Source organism: Lissotriton helveticus, chromosome 6, assembly GCF_964261635.1.
Source record: "Lissotriton helveticus chromosome 6, aLisHel1.1, whole genome shotgun sequence".
In the NCBI taxonomy this organism is placed as follows: domain Eukaryota; kingdom Metazoa; phylum Chordata; class Amphibia; order Caudata; family Salamandridae; genus Lissotriton; species Lissotriton helveticus.
Genome location: NC_136067.1, coordinates 1,586,431,280 through 1,586,456,372, shown reverse-complemented (window position 1 = coordinate 1,586,456,372; position 25,093 = coordinate 1,586,431,280). Strand labels below are relative to the sequence as shown.

The 25,093-nt window shown below is 42.2% G+C and overlaps 1 protein-coding gene across 1 annotated transcript in view; it reads right to left on the bottom strand.

Moving 5' to 3' along the window:
• Positions 1 to 206: 206 nt before the first annotated feature.
• Positions 207 to 25,093, bottom strand: part of PPP1R14C (protein phosphatase 1 regulatory inhibitor subunit 14C) — a 229,841-nt gene continuing 204,954 nt past the window's right edge. The window contains exon 4 of the mRNA XM_078649383.1: positions 207 to 1,792. Coding sequence (XP_078505509.1) covers positions 1,718 to 1,792 — 75 coding nt within the window. The 3' untranslated portion in view covers positions 207 to 1,717. The remainder of the gene's footprint in view (positions 1,793 to 25,093) is intronic.

Genomic DNA, 25,093 nt, shown 5'->3' with positions numbered 1-25,093 from the left:
TTCTTTGATTACTGTATTTTGTTCATAGTTCAGGTGTTAAGACAAACCCTCAGTGGGTTCCTCTGTGGGTGATTGTTCTGCCCATCTTTTCTTTGTGCTTTACAGTGATTTCTATAGAACGGTATATGTTACACTCTGTTTCAATACACAATGTTTCCTCTTATGCATTATTTAAATTACAATATTTGTGACCAAAAAAGTGTGACTTCATTTTCCAGTGTTTATTTCAGCAAATATCAGTAAATAAAATCATCATAAATGTTACAAAATTAAATACATTTAAAAAAACAAACTTGCCAGTGTACAGGAACCTCACAAATATGTATGTCTCTTAAAAACAATAAAATATACCCAGAGCATCCATAATATAAAAATGCTAGATGGAGTGCTGACTTTGTTATTGTGCCTTGAGCAACATTCTGTCAAAGTTGAACTCTTGTGCCTTTTTCTTATGAAAATTCTACTAGATTTTTTTCTCATGTCCATGTATGACATGGCGTTATATTTTGCAAGCAATTGACTTTACATTTATCCACTCAACAAAATAGGTACATGCTAAAAATAAAGTGGATACCATTGGCTATCATGAAATGGCTTCCAGTAATCATAGAACTATTTTGTCTACTTGTGAGAATTCGTTGTGCTAGTCCATAGTTTTCAGAAGTGTGGGTATTTCAGCAAAGAATGTTAGAATTAGTGCATCTCACCCACATCCTGAGAAAAAGGCGCAAGAGTAAATTGTTCCTCACGAAGACAGTCGCAATCAATTGTAAATGTTCTACTTTTGCGTTTCTATTTCATACACCACAAAACAAGTATACCCACACTTTTCAGACTTTGATCAGATAAAAGGTACAGTACTTACCTGTTTTGGCTGAACATGAAAAAAGGTAATGTCAAAGTATATAAGGCAGCTGATGTTTGTAGCATTAGCTCCCCCCTTGTTAAAAACATTGTTCTGACGGTGCTGTAATATATCTACTCCAATCAACGTACACCTAAAGATACACTAATATAATGCAGTGGAATATGATACAATGACATTTTGGCAAATTATCAAAGTAGCCGACTAGGACACCTGTATGTTAAGCCCTTTGACCTCCGGAATACACACACTGTTTTCATTTTAAATGGCTGCTACTTCCATACCAATTTTTAAAACAAAGTAGTCGCTGGCAGCACTTATCTTAGGAATCCTCCTCTTATTGCTCTCTTATAACCCTACATCAAATTAAATATAGTAGTGCATAAACGCTTCCTTTCCCAATGGCTAGCTTCCAAGTGAAAGAGCACACACAAGCACACCCATGTGATAAATTAACTATGTACAAGTCCAAGAAGTTTGACATACAGAAGTAAATGGGTGCGCAAAACAATCACACAATAAAAGTTGTTCAACCAGTTCTAATGAAGGAGAAAACATCTTTAGATTCAAGAATTGAATAGAACTTTCCAGTTCGTCATGTGTGACAGGGTCCCAGCAGGAAACAGGTGCTGCTATGAAACATCTGCCACTCTTCTGTGCAACAGGCTGTCAGCTTTCCAGACCAGACAGTCTTGGTATTAAAAAAAAAATCCACTCGCGCGAAAGGAAACTTAAAAACTCTTAGGCAGGACCTCAGTGACAAAATGTACATTTCTCTGAAAGATGAAAACTTCTTGTATCTTAAGTTCCAGTTCCTTTTCCGCATATTTTAAAGGACAATGCTACGTGAAGTTATGTAGCCTTCTTTTGCGGAGGACTCAATTTTCGCATTCCCCTTATACGATTAAGGAGCTCCTTGACAAACTCCTGAAAGAAAGAAAGTTTAATCAGTATTGAAAAGTAATATGAAGTATGCACCAAAAACAATGCTAAGTCAATAAAATCAACAAAGACTGTACTGTGACATCAAAACATCCCTACAACATTGTTGGATTTCAATATCAAGGTTTACGCTAACCTCCCTTGAACCTAGGACTCTACATGCAAAAGAATTATAATATCAAAACATGTGTCAGTCCTTGTTATTATGGCTGCCACTGTTGAAGCATATGAGATTATCCAGCTGAGAGCCATCAATTCGCAAAACTACTTCACGAGTAGCCATTTTTAGGTATGGGTTTTGACAGCGTAGCCCATAAAGGGAGCTTATGAATTACACCTTTCAGATACTGGATTTCTTCAACAAGCCTGTTTCAGCCATCAACTTGAAACTTTGTCAATCATGTCTTGGCCCAGCCCTATGAAGCATTAATCTCTTATCTAATATTATTGCTGCTTGGATACATCCTTCCAACTCCAGTCGAGGGCTTCCATTAAACTACAGAAGGGACTACTTTCCAACTCTACCCCTCTGTCTTAGCAGGCTAGGCTCCCTCCCGGTGTTGTGCACTAATGTGCTAATACTGCACGAGTCGGCACTTTAATCTCAGGCCTATTAGCTTTGCATGTGCTTGTAAAAATACAAGTTAGAAAAGCCACAAATGAGTGACGATTCAAAACCTCTGTAATGAATTCTTCAAGGGATGACCAAAAGCATCTGAATACTTTAAGGCAGCTGAGCATGAATGACATTTAGATTGCTCCTTGTGAATAATTGTGGCTGCTATACTTTCCGAAATAATCAATAGGAAAGTGTCCCGCTCGCCCCGACTGCAGAATATAGCATTTTTAGCATTGTATGCAAAGCTCAGAAAGTCCTTTGCAGTACACTGGGGTGCGCCAGCTGACCTGTGGAGTACAACTTGAGCTCTTGATTCATTTCACACAAATAGTACGTTTTACAAGTTAACACTATTGGATTTTATCACAGTCAAGTTTTTAGTTTTAGTGTCTGTGTGCACTGGACGTGGGTGGCATTCTCACTCATCACAGTTACTGGTGGCAGACCAAAACTCGCCAAACAGCCAGTTACAGGAATTACCATGATCTCACAATACCTTCTTGAGTCGAGTCACACTTGACATTCCATCTTACAGAGGTTCATGATAGTACGACAAATACTTCAGTGTAGCATACTCCGAAGGCGGAGGAGTGTCACCCCACTGCTTTTAGCAAGGAAAAAAAGGAAGAATAAAATGATAAAATGTTATTATCATTTTTTTCTCCTGTGTTGAATCTAGTTTTGGGGCGGGGTTTGGCTGTCGTCACAGCCAACGGGGTGAGGAGGAAATATGTGCACTTAAGTGCGCATGGCGGTTTGGCCGGCCGTCTTGGGGTAGCCAAACATTTATGCGTACTTCGCATGTTCTCCACCGGGCTGTAATGCACAGCCTGGGTGAAGCTCATGCACTGGCTCTCAGTCCCTGTCTCAGTGCCGAACCACAGTGCTCAGACCAATCACAGCACTGCGGTCATGGCTTGTGACAGCAGCGTTGTGATTGGCTTAGGGCAGCATGTGTGCTTCCTGCTTCTGGGAGGAGAGAAGGCGGCGTGCAGAGGTACATTTTTTTTTCTTTTTCACCCCTCACCCCCTACCAGCCGCCATTGTTATACTTCTAGTCAGGGGCGAACTTGAAACTAAAAGCATCGCTGGCAGATGTGTTGTATCCATGCATTGTATGTTCGACCAGCCCTGACCCATTCACCTTCTTTCATCTCCCTCTTTGTAGAAAGCCACCCCACTCCAGACAGCCCCACTTGAGGAAGCTGGAGTACGTGGCAGAGGCCCCAGCAGCAGACCCCTGCCTTAAAACACAACCTCCATTAGCCCCAGCCCACTGGGGAAATGCCTGGTGGGAAAAGCAGGCAATCTGGGCCCACTTCTAGTACAGAGTAAAAATTATGTGCTCTATGTTGAGTTTGAATGTATAGCAAGTACTGTTGCTGGGGAAAAAGGACTTTGCCTATGATGCAAAAAAGATCACGCGATCTTGGAGTGACACTGCCTGTTTTTGGCCAGCCAAATATATGCATTATCGTAAATACAAAACCTTTTCAACATTAATGAATGTCATTTTTATCTTTAAAAATTGGACATTGCAGTTGTCCGACGAGTGTATATACCACTGCAATTTGTTTTATTAGTTGGGATCTTTTTCCAAAGACCCACGCATCATTTCCGTTCACATATTGCTAACCCTGGACTTGCAGATCTGGGTCTGAATCCTAGTTTCTTTGGCAATAGACAAAATTTTTCTGAGTTTCTGGGAAAAACACTTCAATCATAGGGGCTTTGTTCCCCAAAAAAATGGACTTCTCAGGAATACATGTACACATGGCAAAGGTACCAAACATACATTCATTTTTGTGGTTCACAAACAAAACGGAGAACCACAGCCCAAACACTGGAGAGGAAAGGAAGGCAAGAAAGAGGGCCTTAGGGAAGGCAATACAAATCACAGTACGTACTAGTCTGCCAGATTAATACTTTACACGCACACCAAGGCATACTACTGCAATCCCATCCAGCCTCCTCCAACTATCCACCCGTTGAGTGAGAAATACACCACTCAGAGGTCATATAGGGCAGTTCCAAAAGACACAGCACTACACATACAAAAGTGAATGCAACTTCTGCATTTAGACTTTAAAAGATCTTGTCGCTAAATAATGAAAGATTTAAGTTTAGGAACTGCTATGAAAATTCAGTAATCTGGACATTTTCAAAATGGTCAATGCATCCGCAAAAATGGTGCCAGACCAGGGGTCACAGGACAGACAAGGTCTATGTTGTCCCAACTGCAGCGGATGAGCTTGTTCGCCACCGGTGTGCGGTCGTCTGTTCTACTATCACTCTGCAAACGGAGCCAAGTACAGCCCTCTCCACACATGACTCTCAGGGTAGGGAGGGTGAGTAATCAAAGGCTTTTTTGGAAGGAAGTGTGAGAGGACAAGAGCTCAATACTCAGGTGTCAATCAATAGACTCAATCAACTTATTGTCCACATCAGTGCTTGCCTTTTTAGTAAAACCAATTGCTTTAATCACATACCAAAGGTAAATACTACCCACTGCTCAAGTATTCTCTCCCCTGGATGACCCCGGCAATTATTCAGCATAGTCTATAGCAGATGCAGAAATTATGCTCAAATGCAGATTAGCTCACGGGTAATCCTCATGTGGTTTTTAGTTCTGCCACTCAGTCGATAGTTCCTATCACAGGTTTAATGTGGGCAGAAAGTCTCAAGCCCTCGAGCTCAACTTCGTCAGAGCATTTTGCAGTACTGTGCTTTGGTCGCAGTTGAACCCTCATGGTGCCTGAGCACTAATTTCACAGTTTGGGTCCTGTGACGGATGTAGATGGAGTCTTCTGTTCCCACAGCAGCCTCTCCTCAGCACACACATTGATGGACGGTTGCAGTGTGGCAGGTCACAGCACAGCACAACTCCCCAAGCACTGTCAGGCCATCCAGCTCCACACCGTCGCAAAGCATCAGTATTGTTGGGTGATTACATCATGGCAGGTCTAGAGGTCATGGCCTGACTTCTTCAGCAGTTGTAACTTTCCAGGACAACCGGCTACTTTTAGCGTCAAAGTGTTGAGGCAGCCTCCCAGGCCGACCAGGCACCACTCATCTACGATGAGTCTTACTTGGTTTCTGCAGCACCACCAGCTACCTGTAGCAGCTATCAGGAGACATGGCCACATTTGAGCTGGTAAAGTCTTTAGATGCAGTTCTCAGCCAGAACCACACAGAGATCAGAAGACCACTGATGCTATGGGTCGCTCTTGGCTTTGCTCCCCAATACAGGGTGTTTCTCACACCCGGACTGTACTGGGAATCTATTCCTGAACAGTCTCTCCTCTTGTAGGGCCAGGCACACATATTAACCTTACCTCTCAGCAGGGAGTCGTCTAGGCATTACACAGACTCTCAAGCCACTCCAGCAAAAAGTGTAGACTTCGGGTGAAGTGCCCTCACCTCTGGGAGACTGGCGCTCAAGGCATACACCTGGCCTGGTTACACAGCACTTCAAGTACTCCAAAATGCTCTTCTTTCCTTGGTTAGGAGAACTTAGGAGTAACAAAGCGGGGTTCTTTGGATCCGAATTTCGTGCACATTTTCTAGAAACGGAATGTTAATACACGGTCTCAAACTTCATAACCAGTTTGTGATGGCTCTCCCTTTAAGTGTCCTTCTGAAAGGCTAGCCAGACAAGCCTTTATGTAATGTGATGTTTCCCACAGTTGGAGCACAAGGACAGTATCTGCAAAGTAATATGAGGTTTCTGCACCTAGACCCTCCTCGCCTTGAACAACAGAAATTGAAGTCCCACTCTACCCCTGACCATCCACCAAAAGGCGGTGCTCAGGAAGAACTAACGAACAGCCTCTTGCTACCAAAATTATTATAGAATTTCAAAAGTTAGACATGTCTCTACCCTCACTACTTCAGTGTCTGGGAAATAAACTTCCACAGGCTATCCTGATCCTCCATCTTGTGCCATGCTTAACTAGGAGGATCCAAAATGGATTCCAATAGCTTCGGTACTAAAACTCACACACAGAGTTCCACTAACACGTATGTTCCACAGCCTCTCTGCACATGCACATGAACTTGACATACACACAAATTCCACAATCTCATTAATACATAAATAACGTCTCATCAACTATTTAAAATAAACAGGACACTGCCACCACTGTTTTATGTGCAGCACCCAGAACTGGGAGGGTAGTTTTCTGTCTAGAATGAGGGTGTGCAACCCCAACCCCGCAAGGCGCAGGACAGGTTCTGGACCTCTCATTTTGAAGGACAGGCTTAGTCCTCTGAGCACACGCTAGGTTTGTGTGATGCAAGGGCAAAATAATAGGAAGGTCCCAGTTCTGATGCACACGTTGAAGGACAACACACCCATACCACGCAGGAGACATATCCCAGAAAAGGGGGATTTTGACAAGACAAAAACGATTACACTTTACATTGGTAAGTGGCATTTCTTCTATTATGAAGTCGTGTGAAAGTGAGAATAAGTCTTCAGAATGCTATTTCCTAAAAGTGTAATCAATGTGCAATATACTTTTTGACCACCAATGTACTGCAACATATTTGCCACAGATTGGGAAATACGAATCATACCCACTGAACATAAAACTAACTCAATAGCATAAAACAGATCAAGACATGGGCTAATGTAGGATATCTGAATCACACATCACAGCTGAAGCTTATGTCTTCATTGACCATTTCAACACAGGTGAAAGGTGTAATGTATGAAACTCTTTGCAATCTATTGTCAAAATATCCGGGTCAGGCTGTCATGGTGCTCATGATCATCAGCACAGAGGGGTGTGGAGGAAGGAATGGTATACAAAGAATCATATTTTTCACCACAGCTGATGACGTGTTGATGAGGTTCTGCTACCACCACATAAGATGATGATCCTGCATGTATGCATAGGTTTGCACATTGACACATTGCATAGACGTAGCTACAAAGAAACAGAGCTGTGATTAAGAGGTCAGGATTATCATAGAGAATGGCGAATAAGACAAAACAAGTATGAATAGAGAAATGAGAGTTGAAACACAGGAGCTGGAAGGAAAGCAACTATTACAATGAGGGTTGGAGGAACTGACTGGATTCAGTACAGAGGTGGATGGGGTAGATGCAAAGACTAAAGGCAAAAGTGTGTGTGTGGGGAGACATCCCTGCAATGATGTATTGTTGTAAGTTATAGGTCTTTAGACCTAGGCATGGTCAGAAATTGTGAGGCTAATGCCCGCTCTGATACCATCCATGTTTAGGTTAAAGGCAAACTGGACCAAACTTTAACTCTCGTTTCATTGGACCAGCAGTTTCACTGAAAGCATCTCATAGCCAATCTAGTTCAAATGTCAAATGCCAGTGTGCTGTTACTTCTAAACGAGTCTGTTGCAGTTCATCTAGGACAGGCAACATGACAGAAGTTGTATGGGCCAGAATATATCCCACAACTGCTTTGTCTACGGGACTGCACATAACTCACGCTACCACCAAACTGCCCCACAGACCATCTCTTTTGCAGTCACCAACAACTGGAACAATAAATCTGCAAACCACCTGTAGTGTCAGGGCATAGCGTACCCATGTTTTTGCACATATATGCCAAGACCTAAATTGTGGTCTTCGAGAAGAGTATATGCCCTGGGACTCCAGATGGAGGCCAACAGAGCTAGGGCCCGACACCCACCCCCACTACCCAAGCCTCATGTTTCCATGCCCCGAAGATGCTGAGGAAGATTTTCAAATAACTCCCAATCAGCACCCAGAAAACCATCACCCATGCCCTGGTCACAAGCAAGCTGGACTACAGGAACACCTCAATGCCGGGATCAACAGAAAACTCACAGAAGGCTGCAGACCATGCAGAACTTGGTGGCCAGAATCATCCTCAACCTCTCACGCTGCACTTTTTGCATCTGCTTTCACAAATGTTCCAGCACCTCTGCTTGTCCACCCTACTACTTGCACACATCGCATGCATGCAGAAAGCCAGATCCAGGGGTTGAGACTCCTCCTACATTGCTCCTAAAGCGTGGTGCCACCTGTCCCTACCCATAAGAGCCTCCTCCTCATTTCTTGAATTACGCGAGAAGCTGAAGACCTGGCTTTTTGAGTAGTCCCACTAGGCCCTAGGTGTTGCTAGACGCACACCTGCTTAGAACCAGGATACCACACAGGGTGATATTGTACTCTACAAATCTGCCTAATATAATATAGCTTCATGTCCAGTGGCCAGTAAATGTGGCACCACTGAACCATGCAACACTGCAGCGGTCTCACTACTTCTAAGAGAGTACACTTAGAGCATCAACTGTATGGAAGTGGTCACTGTGAATGAGCACACAGACATGAGTTGGTGGTATTAAGAAGCAGGGCTCACAATAGAAAGAGTGAATGTGCTCCAACACTTGACCTTTCTATTCAGATTATTCTGCTTGTATCTGTTTTTTTCTTAGGACCTAAACATTTAGAACCAAGCCTACACATACAAACCCATTTCACCATTTAGGCGATATCTGGCCTCCTAAAGTCACACTTCAGGCACTTAGCCAACCATGGAAATGTGCTGCTATATTTCCCAAATGAGTGCATGATTGTCTTTGTGTGTTGCATAATATCACATTGCATCAGGCCATGCACATCGTCCTAATATGGGGCCATAAGCTGTAGCAAAGAAGCCAGGCTGATAATGAGAAATCGGTTATATTTACCTTTACTTGAGCTCTGCAGCACTAGGCTGTGCTATTACACTGCCCTAAACTTATTACCAAAATAGGCCACAATTATCCTATTTGAACCACCGTAGACAGAACATCTTTCCTACACCAAACTCTGCAGAGAGAGGTTGTATTGATGGGGTAAATTTTGCTCCAAACCGCAACCGTTACTAAACTATGCCTTACATAAACAACATATATAACATTCAATATCTCACTAAATTAAACACTGGAGAACACAGTCAACATTTTAGGTGTATCTAACTGCATGTCTACTAGAGCAGGGACTGTTTTTTACAGGGGGCACTCAAGTAAGTTACCCACTTCTTTAGATGCATCAAACCCCTTTCTTACCCCTGATTTTCTTTCATTTAAAAACTGAATAAAGTATTGCGAAACAAAAAAAATCCACTTTCTTCCTTCTGGGTAGGTGTTCTGTGTCTGAGCTGATTTGCAAACCTCAGGGCCATCAGCAGAGACAAAGCTGATGCTTTTTTTTTTTTTACCATCTACGGCGGTGGATCTGAAAGTGCAGTTTAAAAGCTGCAGATGGGGATATCCTGAGATTCCGCTCCTACCTCATATGCGGATGTCTGTAGTTGACAACTCGGACCCCATTTATCAGGAAATATTCTGTTTTGCTGAATTTGAGAGTTATACCAGATTCCTGGAAGAGGGAAAATGCTGGCTGTCTCCCTTCCTAAAAAGGCTAATGCAGACCTGGAAGTGCTAGCTAATTTCAGACTAGTCTCACTCTTGCCGGTGGCCACCACGATTTTAGAAAAAGAAGTAAACTGCCAGCTCCCTACTTTTTTGGCCGAATAAAAGCTGCTACACCCATCCATTCCTGCCTTCGAGCCCTACACAGCAAGGAAACTGCACTATTAGAAGACTGAATCTATTAAAACCAGCCTTAATTCTGGTCTTAACATTGCTTTGGTGCTGTTGGATCTGTCAGCAGCATTTGGCACGGTGAACCACAGCATCCTTCTACAAAGACTGGAACATCAGGGTGTGGTGACTGAGCCTAAGGATGGGTAGGCTCTTTTCTAGAGAAGTGAGAGCAGGTAGTCTGGATTAACCCATGCTCTTCTGAAGCTAAACAGTTGAAATAGGGGGTTCCTCAGGACTCAGACTTGAGCCCTACCCTTTTCAATATTTATATGACCCCTTTGGCATTCCTGGTCGAATCTTTCGGCTTCAAAGTCATATCTTATGTGGACAATAGGCAGCTCCTGCTTACCTACGAGGGGGACTTGGCGCCAGAGAAACATTCGCTCTTTGCATAAAGGCGCTACTTGACTTGCTCAGGAGGAACAAATTACAGTGCAGCCCAGACAAGACTGAGATCCTATTGTTTGGGTTGAACCTCCTCCCTGGATAGACAGGAACCTGGCCTAACAATGACCCAAATGGCAAGAAATCTGGAAGTTCTGTTTAATTTGCATCTTTTCTTCAGTTCCCAGGTTTCAGCAGTTGTAAAATCCTGCCTTTATATTCACTTGCTCAGGAAATTCCTGCACCAGATTCCTCATGATGCTCAGGTCACAGTGGTCAGGGTTCTGATATTATCTAGGCCGGATTGTGTCAATCTTTCGTACCTGGGCCTACCAGATTACCTAAACCAGCATCTGCAGGTGAAACAAAATATGGCGGTCCACCTACTATAAAAGCTCCCCAAGTACTCGTCAGTATCTTATCTCCGCGAGAAGCTACACTGACTCCCCATGCACAAGCGCATAATGTTTGAATCCCAACTCTGACACACCAAGCCCTCCATAACAAGGGTCCCTCATTCTTGAAAGAGAGGATTAAGGTATACAGCGGGGTGACCGCTGTGCTCCATTAACGCTGGTAGCAGTCCCCCATTCCAAAAAGCAACGGAGAGGGTGTTCCTCCTTCACGGTATTGGCCACGGACGTGTGGAACCAGATGCCTGGTCATTGGAGATTAATAACTGAGGAAGCAAGCTTACAAAAAAGCACTGAAAACATACCTTTTTAGTCTTTAGGATTTCAGGAAGCCTGTTGGTCCTGCCCCCACCAGCACCTCTCTTTGATGCCAAGCGCCAGAACACTCTGTAGCTGAGTGCTATATAAATAATCCTCATTCATTCATACAAAGTAAAATGGTGAAGTTCGATCTAGCTCAGAGGACTGGAACATACTCAAAGACGGGTAGTTAGGCCCACCCCAACTTGGTAATCCAATTCAGAGTGGTCTACAAACATTCGTAGACAATCAATAACTTCAACATGCACGTGTTGTATGGTTCCATAAAAACTAGCTAGTAAAAGGTGGAGTCACGTGGTTGAGGAATGCTGGGTCCATGTTCTGTTGTGCCTTGAAGGACTGGCAGGTGTCAGTAACCATCCACTGTGGTCTACGTAAGGCCCAGATCACCTTGACCAATCAGCTGCTTTTATTGACTTCCGCTTCTTGAGCATCTCTGCACAAATAATGCAGGGAATGGGGATGACAGCAATCTTCATTGTAAAAGTGCGTTGCAGAGTCCATTCCCTTGGGCATGGTCTTATGCCTCAGGCCAGACTGAACTGTTGGAACTGGCATGATCTGAAGCAGATGGACACAGTGAAACTTTCTGGCTCCGTTGAAAAGAACAGGTATCCAAAACCTGCCACAAACACTTCAGTTACAATTACCACATCAGAAAGGGATGGTAGAAACCAAACAGACGCACAAGGACATAAGAGATGAGAAGCATAAACAATTCATTAGGATGTCATTTTTCAAGGTGTTGAGAACACAAACTCCAAACAGATGTTTAATATAAAATGGAGCCTACCTTTTGTGGAAAATTGGTTTTCAGGTTGAGTGGGTGAAACCCCTTTTCAGGCAACAACCACAATTCTTGTCAGTGTGCACAACAAAAGTCACTAAATTAACTTGTGCATAACTCTCTGGTAACTTAGCACAAAAGCAATCAGGCTTAACTTGGAGCCACTGTTTTAAGTATTTATGCAACACACAAACAGTAAATAAGTGAAAACACAACTCAAGAAAAATGGCACACCAATTCAGGAAAATAGAGACCTAGTAAATTAATAAAATGAAACAAAAATCTAATCCGTAGAACTGGAGATATTTTTATTTAAGCATTTAAAATTGCATATCACCAAGAAATAGAAAGCGCTAATGCTGGGTAGTTGGTCACACTAGTTCAGACCGACCGTGTTGGAGTGTGTGCCGGATACAGGGACAAGGTTTGTCCTGCTGAGAAAGTTAACTTCCTAAAGTCCGGCACATGAAGTTAAAAACTTCAGGATTTCACAAGCGTAGCCCAACCTATCCCAGCCAAGGGTCCAAGACCTAGAGGGGCACCTCTTGGGGAATAAGAAACTCACTCCAGCAGGACTCATGCAGGCCAGTTGAAGCAGGTCAGCTGGGTAGTTGCAGGGAGGCCTCTGGAGCTTGTTCTGTCACTGCAGCTTAAAACAGAATGACAGCCAACAGACCCTTTGAGTCACTCTGGTTGTCCTGGGTTCAATGATATGGTCCTCTTCCCTTCAAGCAGCAGAGTAGACGTCAAGCAGCAGGGAAGCCCTCTGAAGAATAAGGAAGTCCTCAAGCAGCAGGGCGGTTGTCTGAAGAATAAGGAAGGGCTCAAGCAGCAGAGCAGCTTTTTGGAGTACAAGACAGTCCTTTAGTAGCCTTCCACAGGTCAAAGAGTGTATGGAAGAGTGAGTCTGAGGATCTACTATTTACACTTGGTGCCCGTTTTGAAATGGAATAAACGTCTGGATTTTTCATACAAAGATGGGTCTAGATTTCCCTTCCTTCCTGCACAGGTTCCAAGATGTCTAGGGTGACAGTAGACAGGTGTCAAGCTCTTTGGGAGTGTGCTATGGAAGCTCCATTGAAATGTAAGTAGAGCAGGTAACAGCTTTGCCCCTCCCATTCTGTCAGGATGGCCTCTCCCAGCTACACACAGGTCCTATAGTTAACTATAAGGGCCCAATAGTCAATTCTGATGGGGGGAGGGGAGAGCAATTAACAGGTCCAGGTCGCTGGAATCTCCTAGGAGACCTTAGAAAGTTTAGGACAGGAACATACCAACTTTATAAAAATGGTGTTTTACATTTTTTAAATGCAATCTAAAATTTGACTTCACCATTAAAGAGGATTACAAATTACAATTCAGTGGAGTCCAAACATGACTTTTCTAACTATTCCCAATCAAAAGTTATAATTTATTAAATGTAACCCAATGTTGTCCTGTTCGAGAAATAGACCTTGGATTAGTGAAAAATAGGCCTGGGCGAAGCACTACGCTCCGCTCGCGGAGTTTGCGAAGTTTTTGCAACTTCGCACTACGCGAGCGGCACGTAGCACAGTGCGAACATGCGTAGTGCAGCGTAGCGTAGTGCAGTGCTCATTTTTTGCTTGTTCGCGGTCCTGAACGTCATGTTCGCGACCGCGAGCAAGCAAAATGACATCCCGGCGAGATTCTCAACGCGAGGAGGTCAGGTTTCTCATTGTGAGTGGTTGCGCATGCTCGCGACCGCTCTCAATGAGAAACTACCTGTTCGCGTTGAGAAAGCTGCCGCTCGAGTAATAATCTCCTCGAGCAGCAGAAAACTACAGCTCGCACTGTGCAAGATGCGTTTTCAATGCTTGCACAGTGCCGGATGCTTGTCCGCACTGTGCAATCATTGAAAACGCATCTTGCACAGTGCGAACATGCTACTACGCAGCTCGCGTAGTGCTACGTGAAGTTCGCGTAGTGCGAAGTGCACTTCCGCTACTTCGCGAACTACGCCCACCCCTAGTGAAAAATATCATGAAAGTTAACACTTCCAAATTAGTTTAATACTTTTAAAAAGTCCTACTTTTTAAATACAAAGCACACTGCCCTATGGGCTGTTTAGGACCTGCTTTAGAGATTGCTTATATGTATTAAAAAGGAAGGTTTAGACCCGGCAAACGGTTTATGTTGTCAATTCAAATTGACGGTTTAAAACTGCACAGAGGCTGCAATGGCTGGCCTGAGACCTGTTATAAAAAACTACCTAAGTGGGCGGCACAACACGTGCTGAAGCCCACAAGTAGTATTTAATTTAAAGGCCCTGGGTACATGGTGTACCATTTTACTAGGAACTTATAAATAGATCAAATGTGCCAATCAGGTGTGGGACAATTCTACCATGTTTTAAGGAGAGAGCACAAGCACTTTATCACTGAATAACTGGTTAGCAGTGGTAAAGTACACTTAGTGCTAACGACAACAAAAACAGGTTCAGAACACAGGACGGGTAAAGGGAAAGAGTTTGGGCGACCTCTATAGAGAGGACCAAGTACAACACTTTTGTAATCAGAAACTCCCCGAGTTTGGCATTTGGTGAAACTATGGTAGGACGCAGAGCTGTTGATTGAGCAAATATAGGAAAATAAAAGAAATGGATTCCACACATTCAAATAAACCTCATGGGGCTTCTTCAGGCAATCGTAAGGAACCAACTGCATCCTCTGGTAAACGTATCAAAAAGGATCCACCTTCCCCATCAAAATCACTGCTTCCTCTCACATTGGAAGACATCATGGAGGAACTGCGTCTCATTCGTCCATTTATGACTGATACTGTGGCTACCCTTCGGAGGTTAGTTGACAAGTGGTCCAGCCTCGATACTAGACTTACTGATGTGGAACAAAAGATTAGTGATGTGCAGGATGTTGTCGCCAGAGTTGATAGTCTGGTCAAAGAGGTCAGCCAGCTTAAAAAGACCACAGAGGACTTGGAAAATCGTAACAGACGCAATAACCTTCGCATATATGGTATTCCGGAAGGTTCTGAAGGGTCGGACAGGATTACATTTCTGAAAACTCAAGTCCTTCAAATTGTCGGCCTCACAAAATCTTCGGACTTTAATATACAAAGAGCTCATCACTTAGGACCTAGGAATACCTCTTCTACTTCTAAACCTAGAGGCATAATTGCTTATTTCCTCCTATATTCTGACCTCATGACGATTCTCAATGCAGCTAAACACAAGCAGATGCTCTGGTCTGGAAATAAAGTCTTCTTCACCCAAGATGTTTCTAAACCAACTGCTACTCGTCGGAAAGAATTCCTGGACCTCAGACCGGCATTGAGATTGATGAATGCACGCTATGGTTTAATTCATCCGTGCTTTTTCAAAGTAACCTATAAAGATAGAACTTTTAGTTTTGAAGATCCTTCAGACTTATGGAAGTTCATCCACACTCACAAGGGAGAACTTATGGAACTGAGCAAATCTTAACTGTTCTGCTATTGATTTATTGTTGTGTCTTGTTTAATTTTCACCCATTACATAGTTTGTAATGTTCTAATGTCTCCTTTGTTCATCCTCTCCCATGTTCTGCAGGTATCCCCTCCGCAGTGTTGTTGTGGAAATTTTCCATCCATGTTGTCCTGTTCTCTGTAATGTGCAATCCATCCCGCTGCTGTTTCTCCTGGTTGTCTGGTAGGTTCCCTTGATTTGTCTCATTTGGTTACCTTTAGTCTTCGGATTCCCCTTTCATTGTAGTTTTTTTTTGGACGGTAACCTATCATTCATTGATGTCTCCTTCCCGTGCGGTCGTTCTGTCTTTTGCCGCCCCCTCTCCCACACTAATGTTTTCTGTTCAGTCGTTCTTCATGGTTCTAGCCACTTGGTTTTTTGCCATCCTCTCTTTGATGGGAAACATCCTTTAGAACTAAACTTTTACAACGTAGTGCTTTTACAACGCAGGTTTTACAACGAAAACCATTACAACGCATTGCGCTGGGGGGCGCTCTAGGATAGGGAATAGTTTTAATTTACTATCCAACACCTTCCCTACTATCCACGGGGACTGGAGTTGGAATAGTAAATTAAACTATTCACTATCCAGCACCCCAAAGCGCTATGCGTTGTAACAGCATGCGTTGTAAAAACTGCGTTGTAACAGCATGCGTGGTAAAAGCATGCGTTGTAACGTCATACAACCCTCTTTGATATCTCCTTCTGGGGGACGATGTTCCCCTATGTCCTCGTCTAAATTCCATTTTCTTTCCTCTCCTCTTTCTACTTCTTTCTTTCTTCCCTCTCTTCTTAGGCTACACTCCTCTCTCGCTGCTCAATTTACTCAATTTATCATGTTTATGTGGTGGTTGTATCTCTTTTACTTTTCTCCTATGGCAATATTGTTCTCATCTTTTCCTATTTCAGCCTTCAGCCTTCAATTCTATATAGTTCTTTCTATCTGTTCTGGTTCCTTCTCCTGTGGTGGTCACATGGTTTATTTTCTTATCCTTTTACTTACCTGTGTTCTTATCACTTTTTTCACATCTTTATTCCCTTTTTGTCTTCTTTCCTACTCTTATTTGACTGCTCTACATTCCTTCGCCTACTCTCTTTGATTTTCTGGAAATGAATGGTCTTCGCATCATTTCTTGGAATGTTAAAGGTATTCGTAATCCTATTAAAAAGCAACGTGTTTGATCTCATTTAGCGAGACTAAAATGTCAAGTAGCTTTGTTGCAAGAAACGCACCTTTCTTTACAAGATTTGTCTTCATTGTGTAAACAATGGGTAGGAGAAGCCTTCTGCTCTCCAGCTGTTAGCAACAAAAATGGTGTTATCATTTTGTTTCATAAATCGTTGACTGTTCAGTTACAAAGTGAGTTTCAGGACACTAATGGTAGATGGTTGTTTCTAGATACTTTTGTTAATAATGTTCAACTTTCTTTCTGTAATGTTTATGGCCCTAATGGTATTGATTTGACCTTTTGGAATGATTTCTCCTCACTTCTTTCCTCACATGCAACTGATCATTTAATTGTTGGTGACAATTGTAACCAACTTATGGATCCCTTTTTAGACCAGAAATCACAAACACGATATGTCCCCAATAATATGCAAAAATCATTTTATAAAACCATCTCTTCCAGAGGCCTTATAGACTCCTGGAGAATGTCCCATCCTGATTCCCTTGAATACTCTTTTTTTTTTTCGAGTACATGCTTCACACTCCCGTATCGACTATATTTTCCTCACTCAACATACTTTCCAATTCATGACAAACCCAGAAATAGGCTCTATTATTATTTCAGACTAAGCCCCTATTATTTTGGACATGGATTACCCCTCACCTACTCATGTCTCCCGACGCTGGCGCTTTAACAACTCTCTCCTTTTAGATTCCCACTTTATTGAACGCTTTAAACTCTTCATGGATGAATTCTTTCACAATAATCCTAACTCCACTTCTGATTTTCACTCTATTTGGGATGCCTTCAAGGCCACTGCTAGGGGCTGTATTATTGACTTAGTATCCCGAAAGAGGGAAAAAGCCTTCTCGCATTCATCTCTCATCCTTAAACAAATTAAAGATCTTGAACATCTTTACTATACTACTAACTCCTCTGAAACTCTAGCTTCTCTTATTAAAGCAAAAATCCAGTACAACAAACATTCCTGGGATTCTGCTTCTAATAACCTTCTCAAATTTAATGCCAAAATGTATGGTGGACGTAGCAAAGCAGGTAAATCACTTGCGAACTATCTTAAAATTAAAAAGCAGAAATCTAAGATTATAGCTATCACTGACTCTCAGGGAGTTAGTCAGTCCACTGATGCTAAAATCCTGGACTGTTTTGTTCCTTACTACTCTTCTCTCTACACTCCAGAGTCCACTCCCTCTTCTGCACAAATGTATTCCTTTTTTCAATCCATCCCCAAATCCAAAGATAATCCTGTGGATCTCTCTTCCCTTGATACTCCTATCTCGGAAAAGGAATGACCTAATGCTATTAGCCTTCTGCCCAAAGATAAAACACCTGGTCCAGATGGCTTTACTGTACGTTTGTATCTTCATTTCAAGAATGTCCTAATACCACACCTACTTTCCTTGATTAACAACTTTCTTGCTAAAGGCGAATCAAAGGGATCCTTCACTCAGGCTATGCTTTGTCTCATTGCTAAAAAAGACAAGGATCCTTCCCTTTGCAAAAATTAAAAGCCCATTGCCTTAATTAATACAGACTGTAAAATCTATGCCAAAGTTTTAGCCATTCGTATTAATAAAGTTATCCCGGATCTTGTCAATTTATACCAATCTGGATTTGTCAAAGGTAGTAGATCTATCACTGACAACTCGAAAACTCTTCTTAATATCATACACCTTGCTTCAAAGATGGATTCCCTTGTTGCAGCGATCACATTAGATGCTGAAAAAGCATTCAATAGGGTTAGTTGGGATTTTATGTTTGGAGCATTGAGATGGCATGGTTTTAGTCCCCCCATTATCCATTATATTCAACTATTGTATTCTGATCCTTCTACTTCTATCTGGGTTAACGACGTTCTATCTAACTACTTCTCCCTCCATAGAGGAACCAGACAAGGATGCCCCCTTTCTCCCCTTCTTTTCATTCTTGCATTAGAACCTTTTTTGGAAAAAATACGGTGCTCTTCCTCCTATACTGGCTTCATATATACAAATATTGAGATCAAATTTACTGCTTATGCGGACGATATCTTACTTGATATCTCGAATCCAGCTACTTCCTTACCCGCACTCTTTTCTTTGCTACATGATTACTCCCTACTTTCAAGTTACAAACTAAATATAGACAAATCAAGTCCTACCTCCTAACAAATTCTACCTCTCTCATATTTTCCAGGGTTCTGGATTTGAATGGAATCCCAGATATATTAAGTGTTTAGGTATCCATTATGCCAATACAATTAAAGAAACCATTAAACTCAATCAGAAGGATATACTTAAAAAGATCTCCTCACTCACGGACGGTTGGTCTCCCCTTTACCTATCCTGGTGGGGAAGGCTTGCAACTGTTAAAATTATGTTACTTCCTATTGTTAATTTCTACCTCTCGATGCTTTCTATTTCTCTTCCACACTCCTTCAAAACAATAAATCGCCTCCTAATAAAATTGTTATGGAATAATCGCAAAGCTAGAATTTCTCTTTCTCGTCTTCAACAACCAAAAGATTTAGGTGGAGTTAATTTTCCTAATATTGTCAGATTTCATTCGGCCTTTTCTCTAAAACAAATTTGGCTTTTCCTAACGGACTCTTCTTTTCCACCCTTTACTGCTTGGAGCTCAATAGAACTCGCACAACTAGCTCCTTTTTCTTTCCTTACAGCTACTCTCCTATCCCAGCCCCCAAAGAGATATCTTACTCCCATACTTAAACACTCTAAAGCACTAAGTCAATCCTTATTTTGTTCCTTTTTTTCACAAGCTTACCTTCACTTTTTAACTCTGATCTGGTATAATAAATCTTTAAAGATTAATAACGGAGCGCTTTTCTGGAAATAATGGATTGATAAAGGTATTATCACTTATGATAATCTTCTTAAAGATAATTCCTTAAGAACTTTCTCAGACATTCTTGATACTTTTCATCTCTCTAATGCACACTCTTCCCAGTTTTATTTCCTTCAACAGACCCTAACCTCAATTATCTCTTAGAATGGTTCTCCGGCCACCACCATCCCAACTTCTTCACCTCCACCAGATTTCTCTATTCCTTTCAGTGCTGCCGCTATTTATAATACTTTCCCTTCCCGCCACTGATAGGCTCAAATCTAAACTCATGGGAAAAAGACCTAGATCAAGAATTTTCTCTCCAGGTTTGGGACACTATTTGGTGTAAAATACACATTGTTTCTCGTTCTGCCAGCACCACACAGACTTTTTTTTTTTATATTAGACTATTTTTTTACTCCTTCTGATCTACATAAATTCAAGTTACTAGATTCCAATAAGTGTTGGTCCTGCTCACATAACAGTGATATTCTCCACATGTTCTTTCACTGTCCGTTGGTTAAGTCCCTTCGGTCTCACATATGGTCAAAACTCAATGATATCTTAACCACTGATCATCCCTTTGAGATTTTACATATCTTTTTGGGTGGTTCTTCACTTATTTGGAATGTTCAATGTAATGTACGGTAATGTATAGATCTTTATATAGCTATTTCTTTTCAGATAATTACAACTAATTGAAAGGATACTTCGAAGATTTCATATAATGCTTGGTGGAACTTGTTATGTCATCACCAAAAACTTGATTGTGCTTTTGCCACCAATGTACCTTTACTAATCCAAATAGACTTGTTATGGTTGCCACTGACTGATTTTCTTTAGACATGCTTCCTGAACTTTTACCTGAATTTTCATCCTTTTTCCCTTATCTTTCAATAACGTTTATTACCGTTTTTCATTTCTATCTCCTTATAGCATTTTCAGTCATTGAGGTTGTATTCCAGGCCACCCCCACCCTCTTTCCCTCTTCCCACTCTTTTCCTTTCTCTTTTCCCTCCCCCACATAAAAAATACCTTTAAAAGCTTTGTTCATTGGTATAGTTTCTAGATCCCTTTTTGGGACGGTTTTTCATATTGTTGACTTTTATTACTCTTCGATCTTTTTTCATTGCCTTTTGTCCTTGTAATAAAGTTTTACTTTGCATATTTCATTCAATAAAGCTTTCTAAACTAAAAAAAGAAAAATATTACAATAGAACACATGGTAGGAAACCTTTTGCATCTGCAATATGAAGACAATTTTACATTCAATTGCAAACTAAACATTTGTCTCTGCAAATTCGATTGGGTCATTATATGGTACCCCAGGGACGCCACACGGAATGTCGATCCCGCACATTAACAGTGCTAGAAAGAAATAGCTCCAAACAAACCATTCCACTAAATATCAACACTTTAGGAATTCTACATGTTTGCCTTAGACGAAATGGAGTAAAATGCCTTTGAATTACTTGCAGGATAGGCCAATTCCCATGCATATCGTTGCACACAACATGATAAACTGCTGAGTGTAGAATAGCAACTGCTGATTGAATATGCGCAGTCAGGAACAACAATCACTTTAACACGTGCAACTATCCACTATATTAGGTTATGAAGCATATCTGCATAAAACTAGATTGAGTTACACGTATCTGATAAGAAGGGTTCACATGTGTGAAAATCAAATCCATTAAACTCTTAATTGATTGGATTTATTAGATCGCAGGCTCGACATAATTTAACATTGCAATTTGGAAAATGTGGCAGGTTCTATTAGTCTTTGATCACCATGATATAATTAATATGCAAACCTCTTGACACTAAGACCAAGGGAAATGAGGATGGAATTAAAAAAAGCAAAAAAACACATGCTAGCTCTAAAGTCATGACATGAAAGCTAATGTTAGTCTAAACAGGGTGCATCCTGGTATTCAGCATCTACACAATATTTATAAATAGCACAAAGAGCATTTGTGGGTAACACAAATGCACCAATTTATCTGAAACCGGGGTTTTCAGTTTCTTATTAAACACAAAAGTGTGCACAGTGAGTGCTCCTCTGGTGCATAGTAGGGGTATTCCGGTCACCTTCACGTTCGTTATTCACACTTGCGATATGGAACCTTCCTCCATGTTTTTGGGTTGTCTCAGATGGGACTCCGTATTCTTCATCTCCATTTTAGGGCCTGCATACGGACAGATTCTGTAGTCTGTTATCATAGACCTATTGAGAGCAATGGAATAGATAGATTGGGCTTCGGATCAACTCACGACAAATGATTGGATGGCTTTCTTGGTCATATCACTTCATTGCTCCGGATTCAACAGCTTTCCTTTCCATTCTTGAGCTGGTCCTGTCCAGAAGCATTTCAGTTGTACAATGTTTTGTTTGTTGTTGATGTCCTACATTAGTGCATGGAGAGACCTCTCTTACCTGCCCCAGCGCCCCCACCTTTCTAACAGCCTGTTTAAAAAAAAATTAAAAATAAGGTTCCCTCCTGCTGTATCTGATGGAGAATGCCTTGTTGATTGGCCCAGCCTCAATCTTTTCTCACAGAAAAGTCCACGCGGTCCATTTGCCACCATTTGCCTCCACCTTCAAACCTTTTAGATACAACGTCCCATTTTTTCATGGCTCCCCTGTCTCAGATTGCGCTTCTCCAAAATGTAAATGTAGACATCATTTATTTATTCGATGATGTTAGAGCGCTTTGCCCAACTGGATGAAAGGCAGTTCTTTAAAACTCATCTCTGATAAACCAGAAGTCCTGTTTTTTGGAGGAAAGGATTTTCCCGGTTCTCACAGCTGATCTCCTCTAATTAGGGTGAACACCATGTCTACTTCCAGAGCTAGAAACCTGGGGTTCAAATTTGAAAGTAATCTCACCTTCCTACCTCAACTTTTGATGGTGTCATTGACTTGTTTCTTCTTACTGAAGTTCCCTAAAGTAGATTCTCCCTTTAGTGATGAACTTCACAAGAAGGAACATTGTGCATATTTTGATACCATCTAGACTGGACTATGCCAGCGCCCTCTATTTGGGCCTCCTGACTTTCAGTAGCACGGAATATACGCAGTCCACAGTGTGGCTGCCATGCTGATCCTACAAATACAGGCTGGACCTGTCATTTCTCCATATCTAAAAGACCTAGACTGGCTGCCCATAATTGAATAGAAAGTTCACCCAGCCTTTACCAGTGTCACAGTCAATATTTACCTCTCACCTTTTGTCTGTCATTCAATCATGTCTACTTCTCAGTTTCTCTCACATCCAATTCACAAGCTTCTCCCTTGTCTATTTATTTTTACCAAGTAAACACAAGGCGATAATGGACGGTGCGCTGAAACATTTCAGACACTCACCCCCAGCCACAGAATGGACTGAATCCATCATCGATCTGTAGCTCACTTCGCCACCCCAGTTCAGACCCAGCCATATGAAAATCAGTCTTGAACCTGTGCCTCATGTAGTGGGCACCGGGCATTTCCCCAGTGGCCGGAGACCGGTTTTGTGCCCGTGGGGGGCAGTTTTGTTACTGGGGGCCGGGTTTGCAGCAGTGCTGCAATATCGGCCCCTATAACAAAAGCAGGAGAGGTGCTGCTTGCTAGCACCTTCCCCACTTTTACATACCCCCGCTATCCCCTTCCCCCTACCTCCCACCTTGCTCACAAGGCTGGTTGCTGCTCCCTGTCCGGGGTCTGGCAATGGATGAAAAAAACAATGGCCGAGGGCTGCTATTCTTCTCCTCTCTCTCTCTCTCTCTGTATTGATGTCTACTCTTTGGAAAACAGCTTAACTTCTCTCAAGCCATACTTAAAAAGTTATGGTGTAAACTGCATACATTCTACATTGCAAAAATGCAAAGAATTCACCTCTGTTCCTTTTAAAGATCACATTCTAAATAAATAGACACTGAAATCTTAATAGAACCCTTTTTTAAAAGGCAAGCCAAAATAGAACTCTAAAGCAGAAAAAAATGCCAGATGCAAAAACACGTTCTTAAAGTTTTGGAAAGCTATTTTTCCCTTTTCCTTAATTCAGATTTTACATTTTGTATGTGGGAAGAAACACGTTCAATTTAAGAGTACATATTTTATTTCCCTAACGTGCCAGAACTCTAAAGACATTTCTGTTCCTCTAATTTACAACCTCACACCATTATTCCTGGCAGATCATCCATTTTCCATTTTAATGAACTACACAGCAGTCGGTCATAAGGGAGATGTGTGTTTCAGCCAATTTGAATTCATTAGCGCTCATTTATCTACAACCCCAGAGGCCTTCTTCGTGTGGTCCATTCATGTGTTACTTCACTCAAACGAAAGGCGCCAAGTAGATTCGGAAATGGAAAGGAAATAGTTTACAAGAAAAATTTGAAAACACAAAAAGGATGATCGTACGATGTAAAGTGTAGGGAAAGATTAGCCTCTCATCCACAAAAATTTTGATTTTTTTTTATTTGTAGCAGAGGTCGCTCCTCAGTTATGGTGGCGAAGCATCGCCCGCTGCTGAAAGCGGCAGATCAAAACGTAAAATAAAATTATAATAAAGAAAATTAATAAATCTGCTTTATTATCATTTTATTTTACCTGTAGGAGCTGGAGCAGTCAGTCGAGTATTGGAGGTGGGGCCATCAGCAACATGAGTGGTGGGCACAGGGCACTGTGGTCAGTGTGCTTGTCGGAATGGCCAGCCATCTCAGGACGGCCAAACCGACATGCACACTGACATCTCCCCTACCCGAGCAGCATTGCCAGGTGGCGAAAATAGCAGGCGCAGGCTGCCAGTTCCCTTTGGAGCGGAAAACAAGCATGCTCATGTCAATCCCAGCACTTCTCAAGAAGCGCTGGGATTGGCCGTAGGGAAGCCTGGGAGCCTGCGCCCAGAGAAAGGCGGGGCCGGCATCGTCCCCGCCGCAAGTATGGCAGGTGCACCGGCCCCCACCCACTCTCTGTGGTGGGGCGCGCCCCATCGCGTCACCATGACGCGGCGGGCGTGCCTCAACATGGATTGGACCCCGGGTCCCCTAGTGACCCGGAAGTGATCGAATCACTTCCAGGTCACTGTGGAACAAAGGCCAGGCCGGTTAGACCTGGCCTGGCAAGTGCGGGATTAAAAGACCAGGGAGCGCGGGAGTCTGCCCCTTTAACTCTGCGCTCCACGGCCTGCCCCTCAAGCATCTAGGAGTTCCTAGAGCAGAGGCGGACCGTGGCGTGGGAGGAGAGGATCACAGAGGCAGTAGCCGGCAACAAGAAATTAAGTGTACTTTTATTTCTTTTTTATTGTCCCCCCCACGATTCCCCACCCTCCACTTTGTATCTGCAGCAGCTGCCACTGATTTGCTGTACATTGAATTCCTTTGGTATTGCCTTCAATTCGCGTGCATGCCATTGAATTCCTTTGGTATTGCCTTCAATTCGCGTGCATGCCTTAGGAACTCTTTTTTTAAAAAAAAATCTTCTTGATCGTACTTAGCCTCGGCCCGTGAAAATATATTTTGAAACGTGGATAGGCTATTAAAACTACGGTACTACAAGCATGCTCTGTAACAAGAATGATCAAATCAGACCAGCCAGCATGGTGGAACTGCAATTTTATACTTTTATATTCTTGAGGAATTGGCATGTTCCCTTTCTTAAATTTTCTCAAATATATTGCCACCTAGCA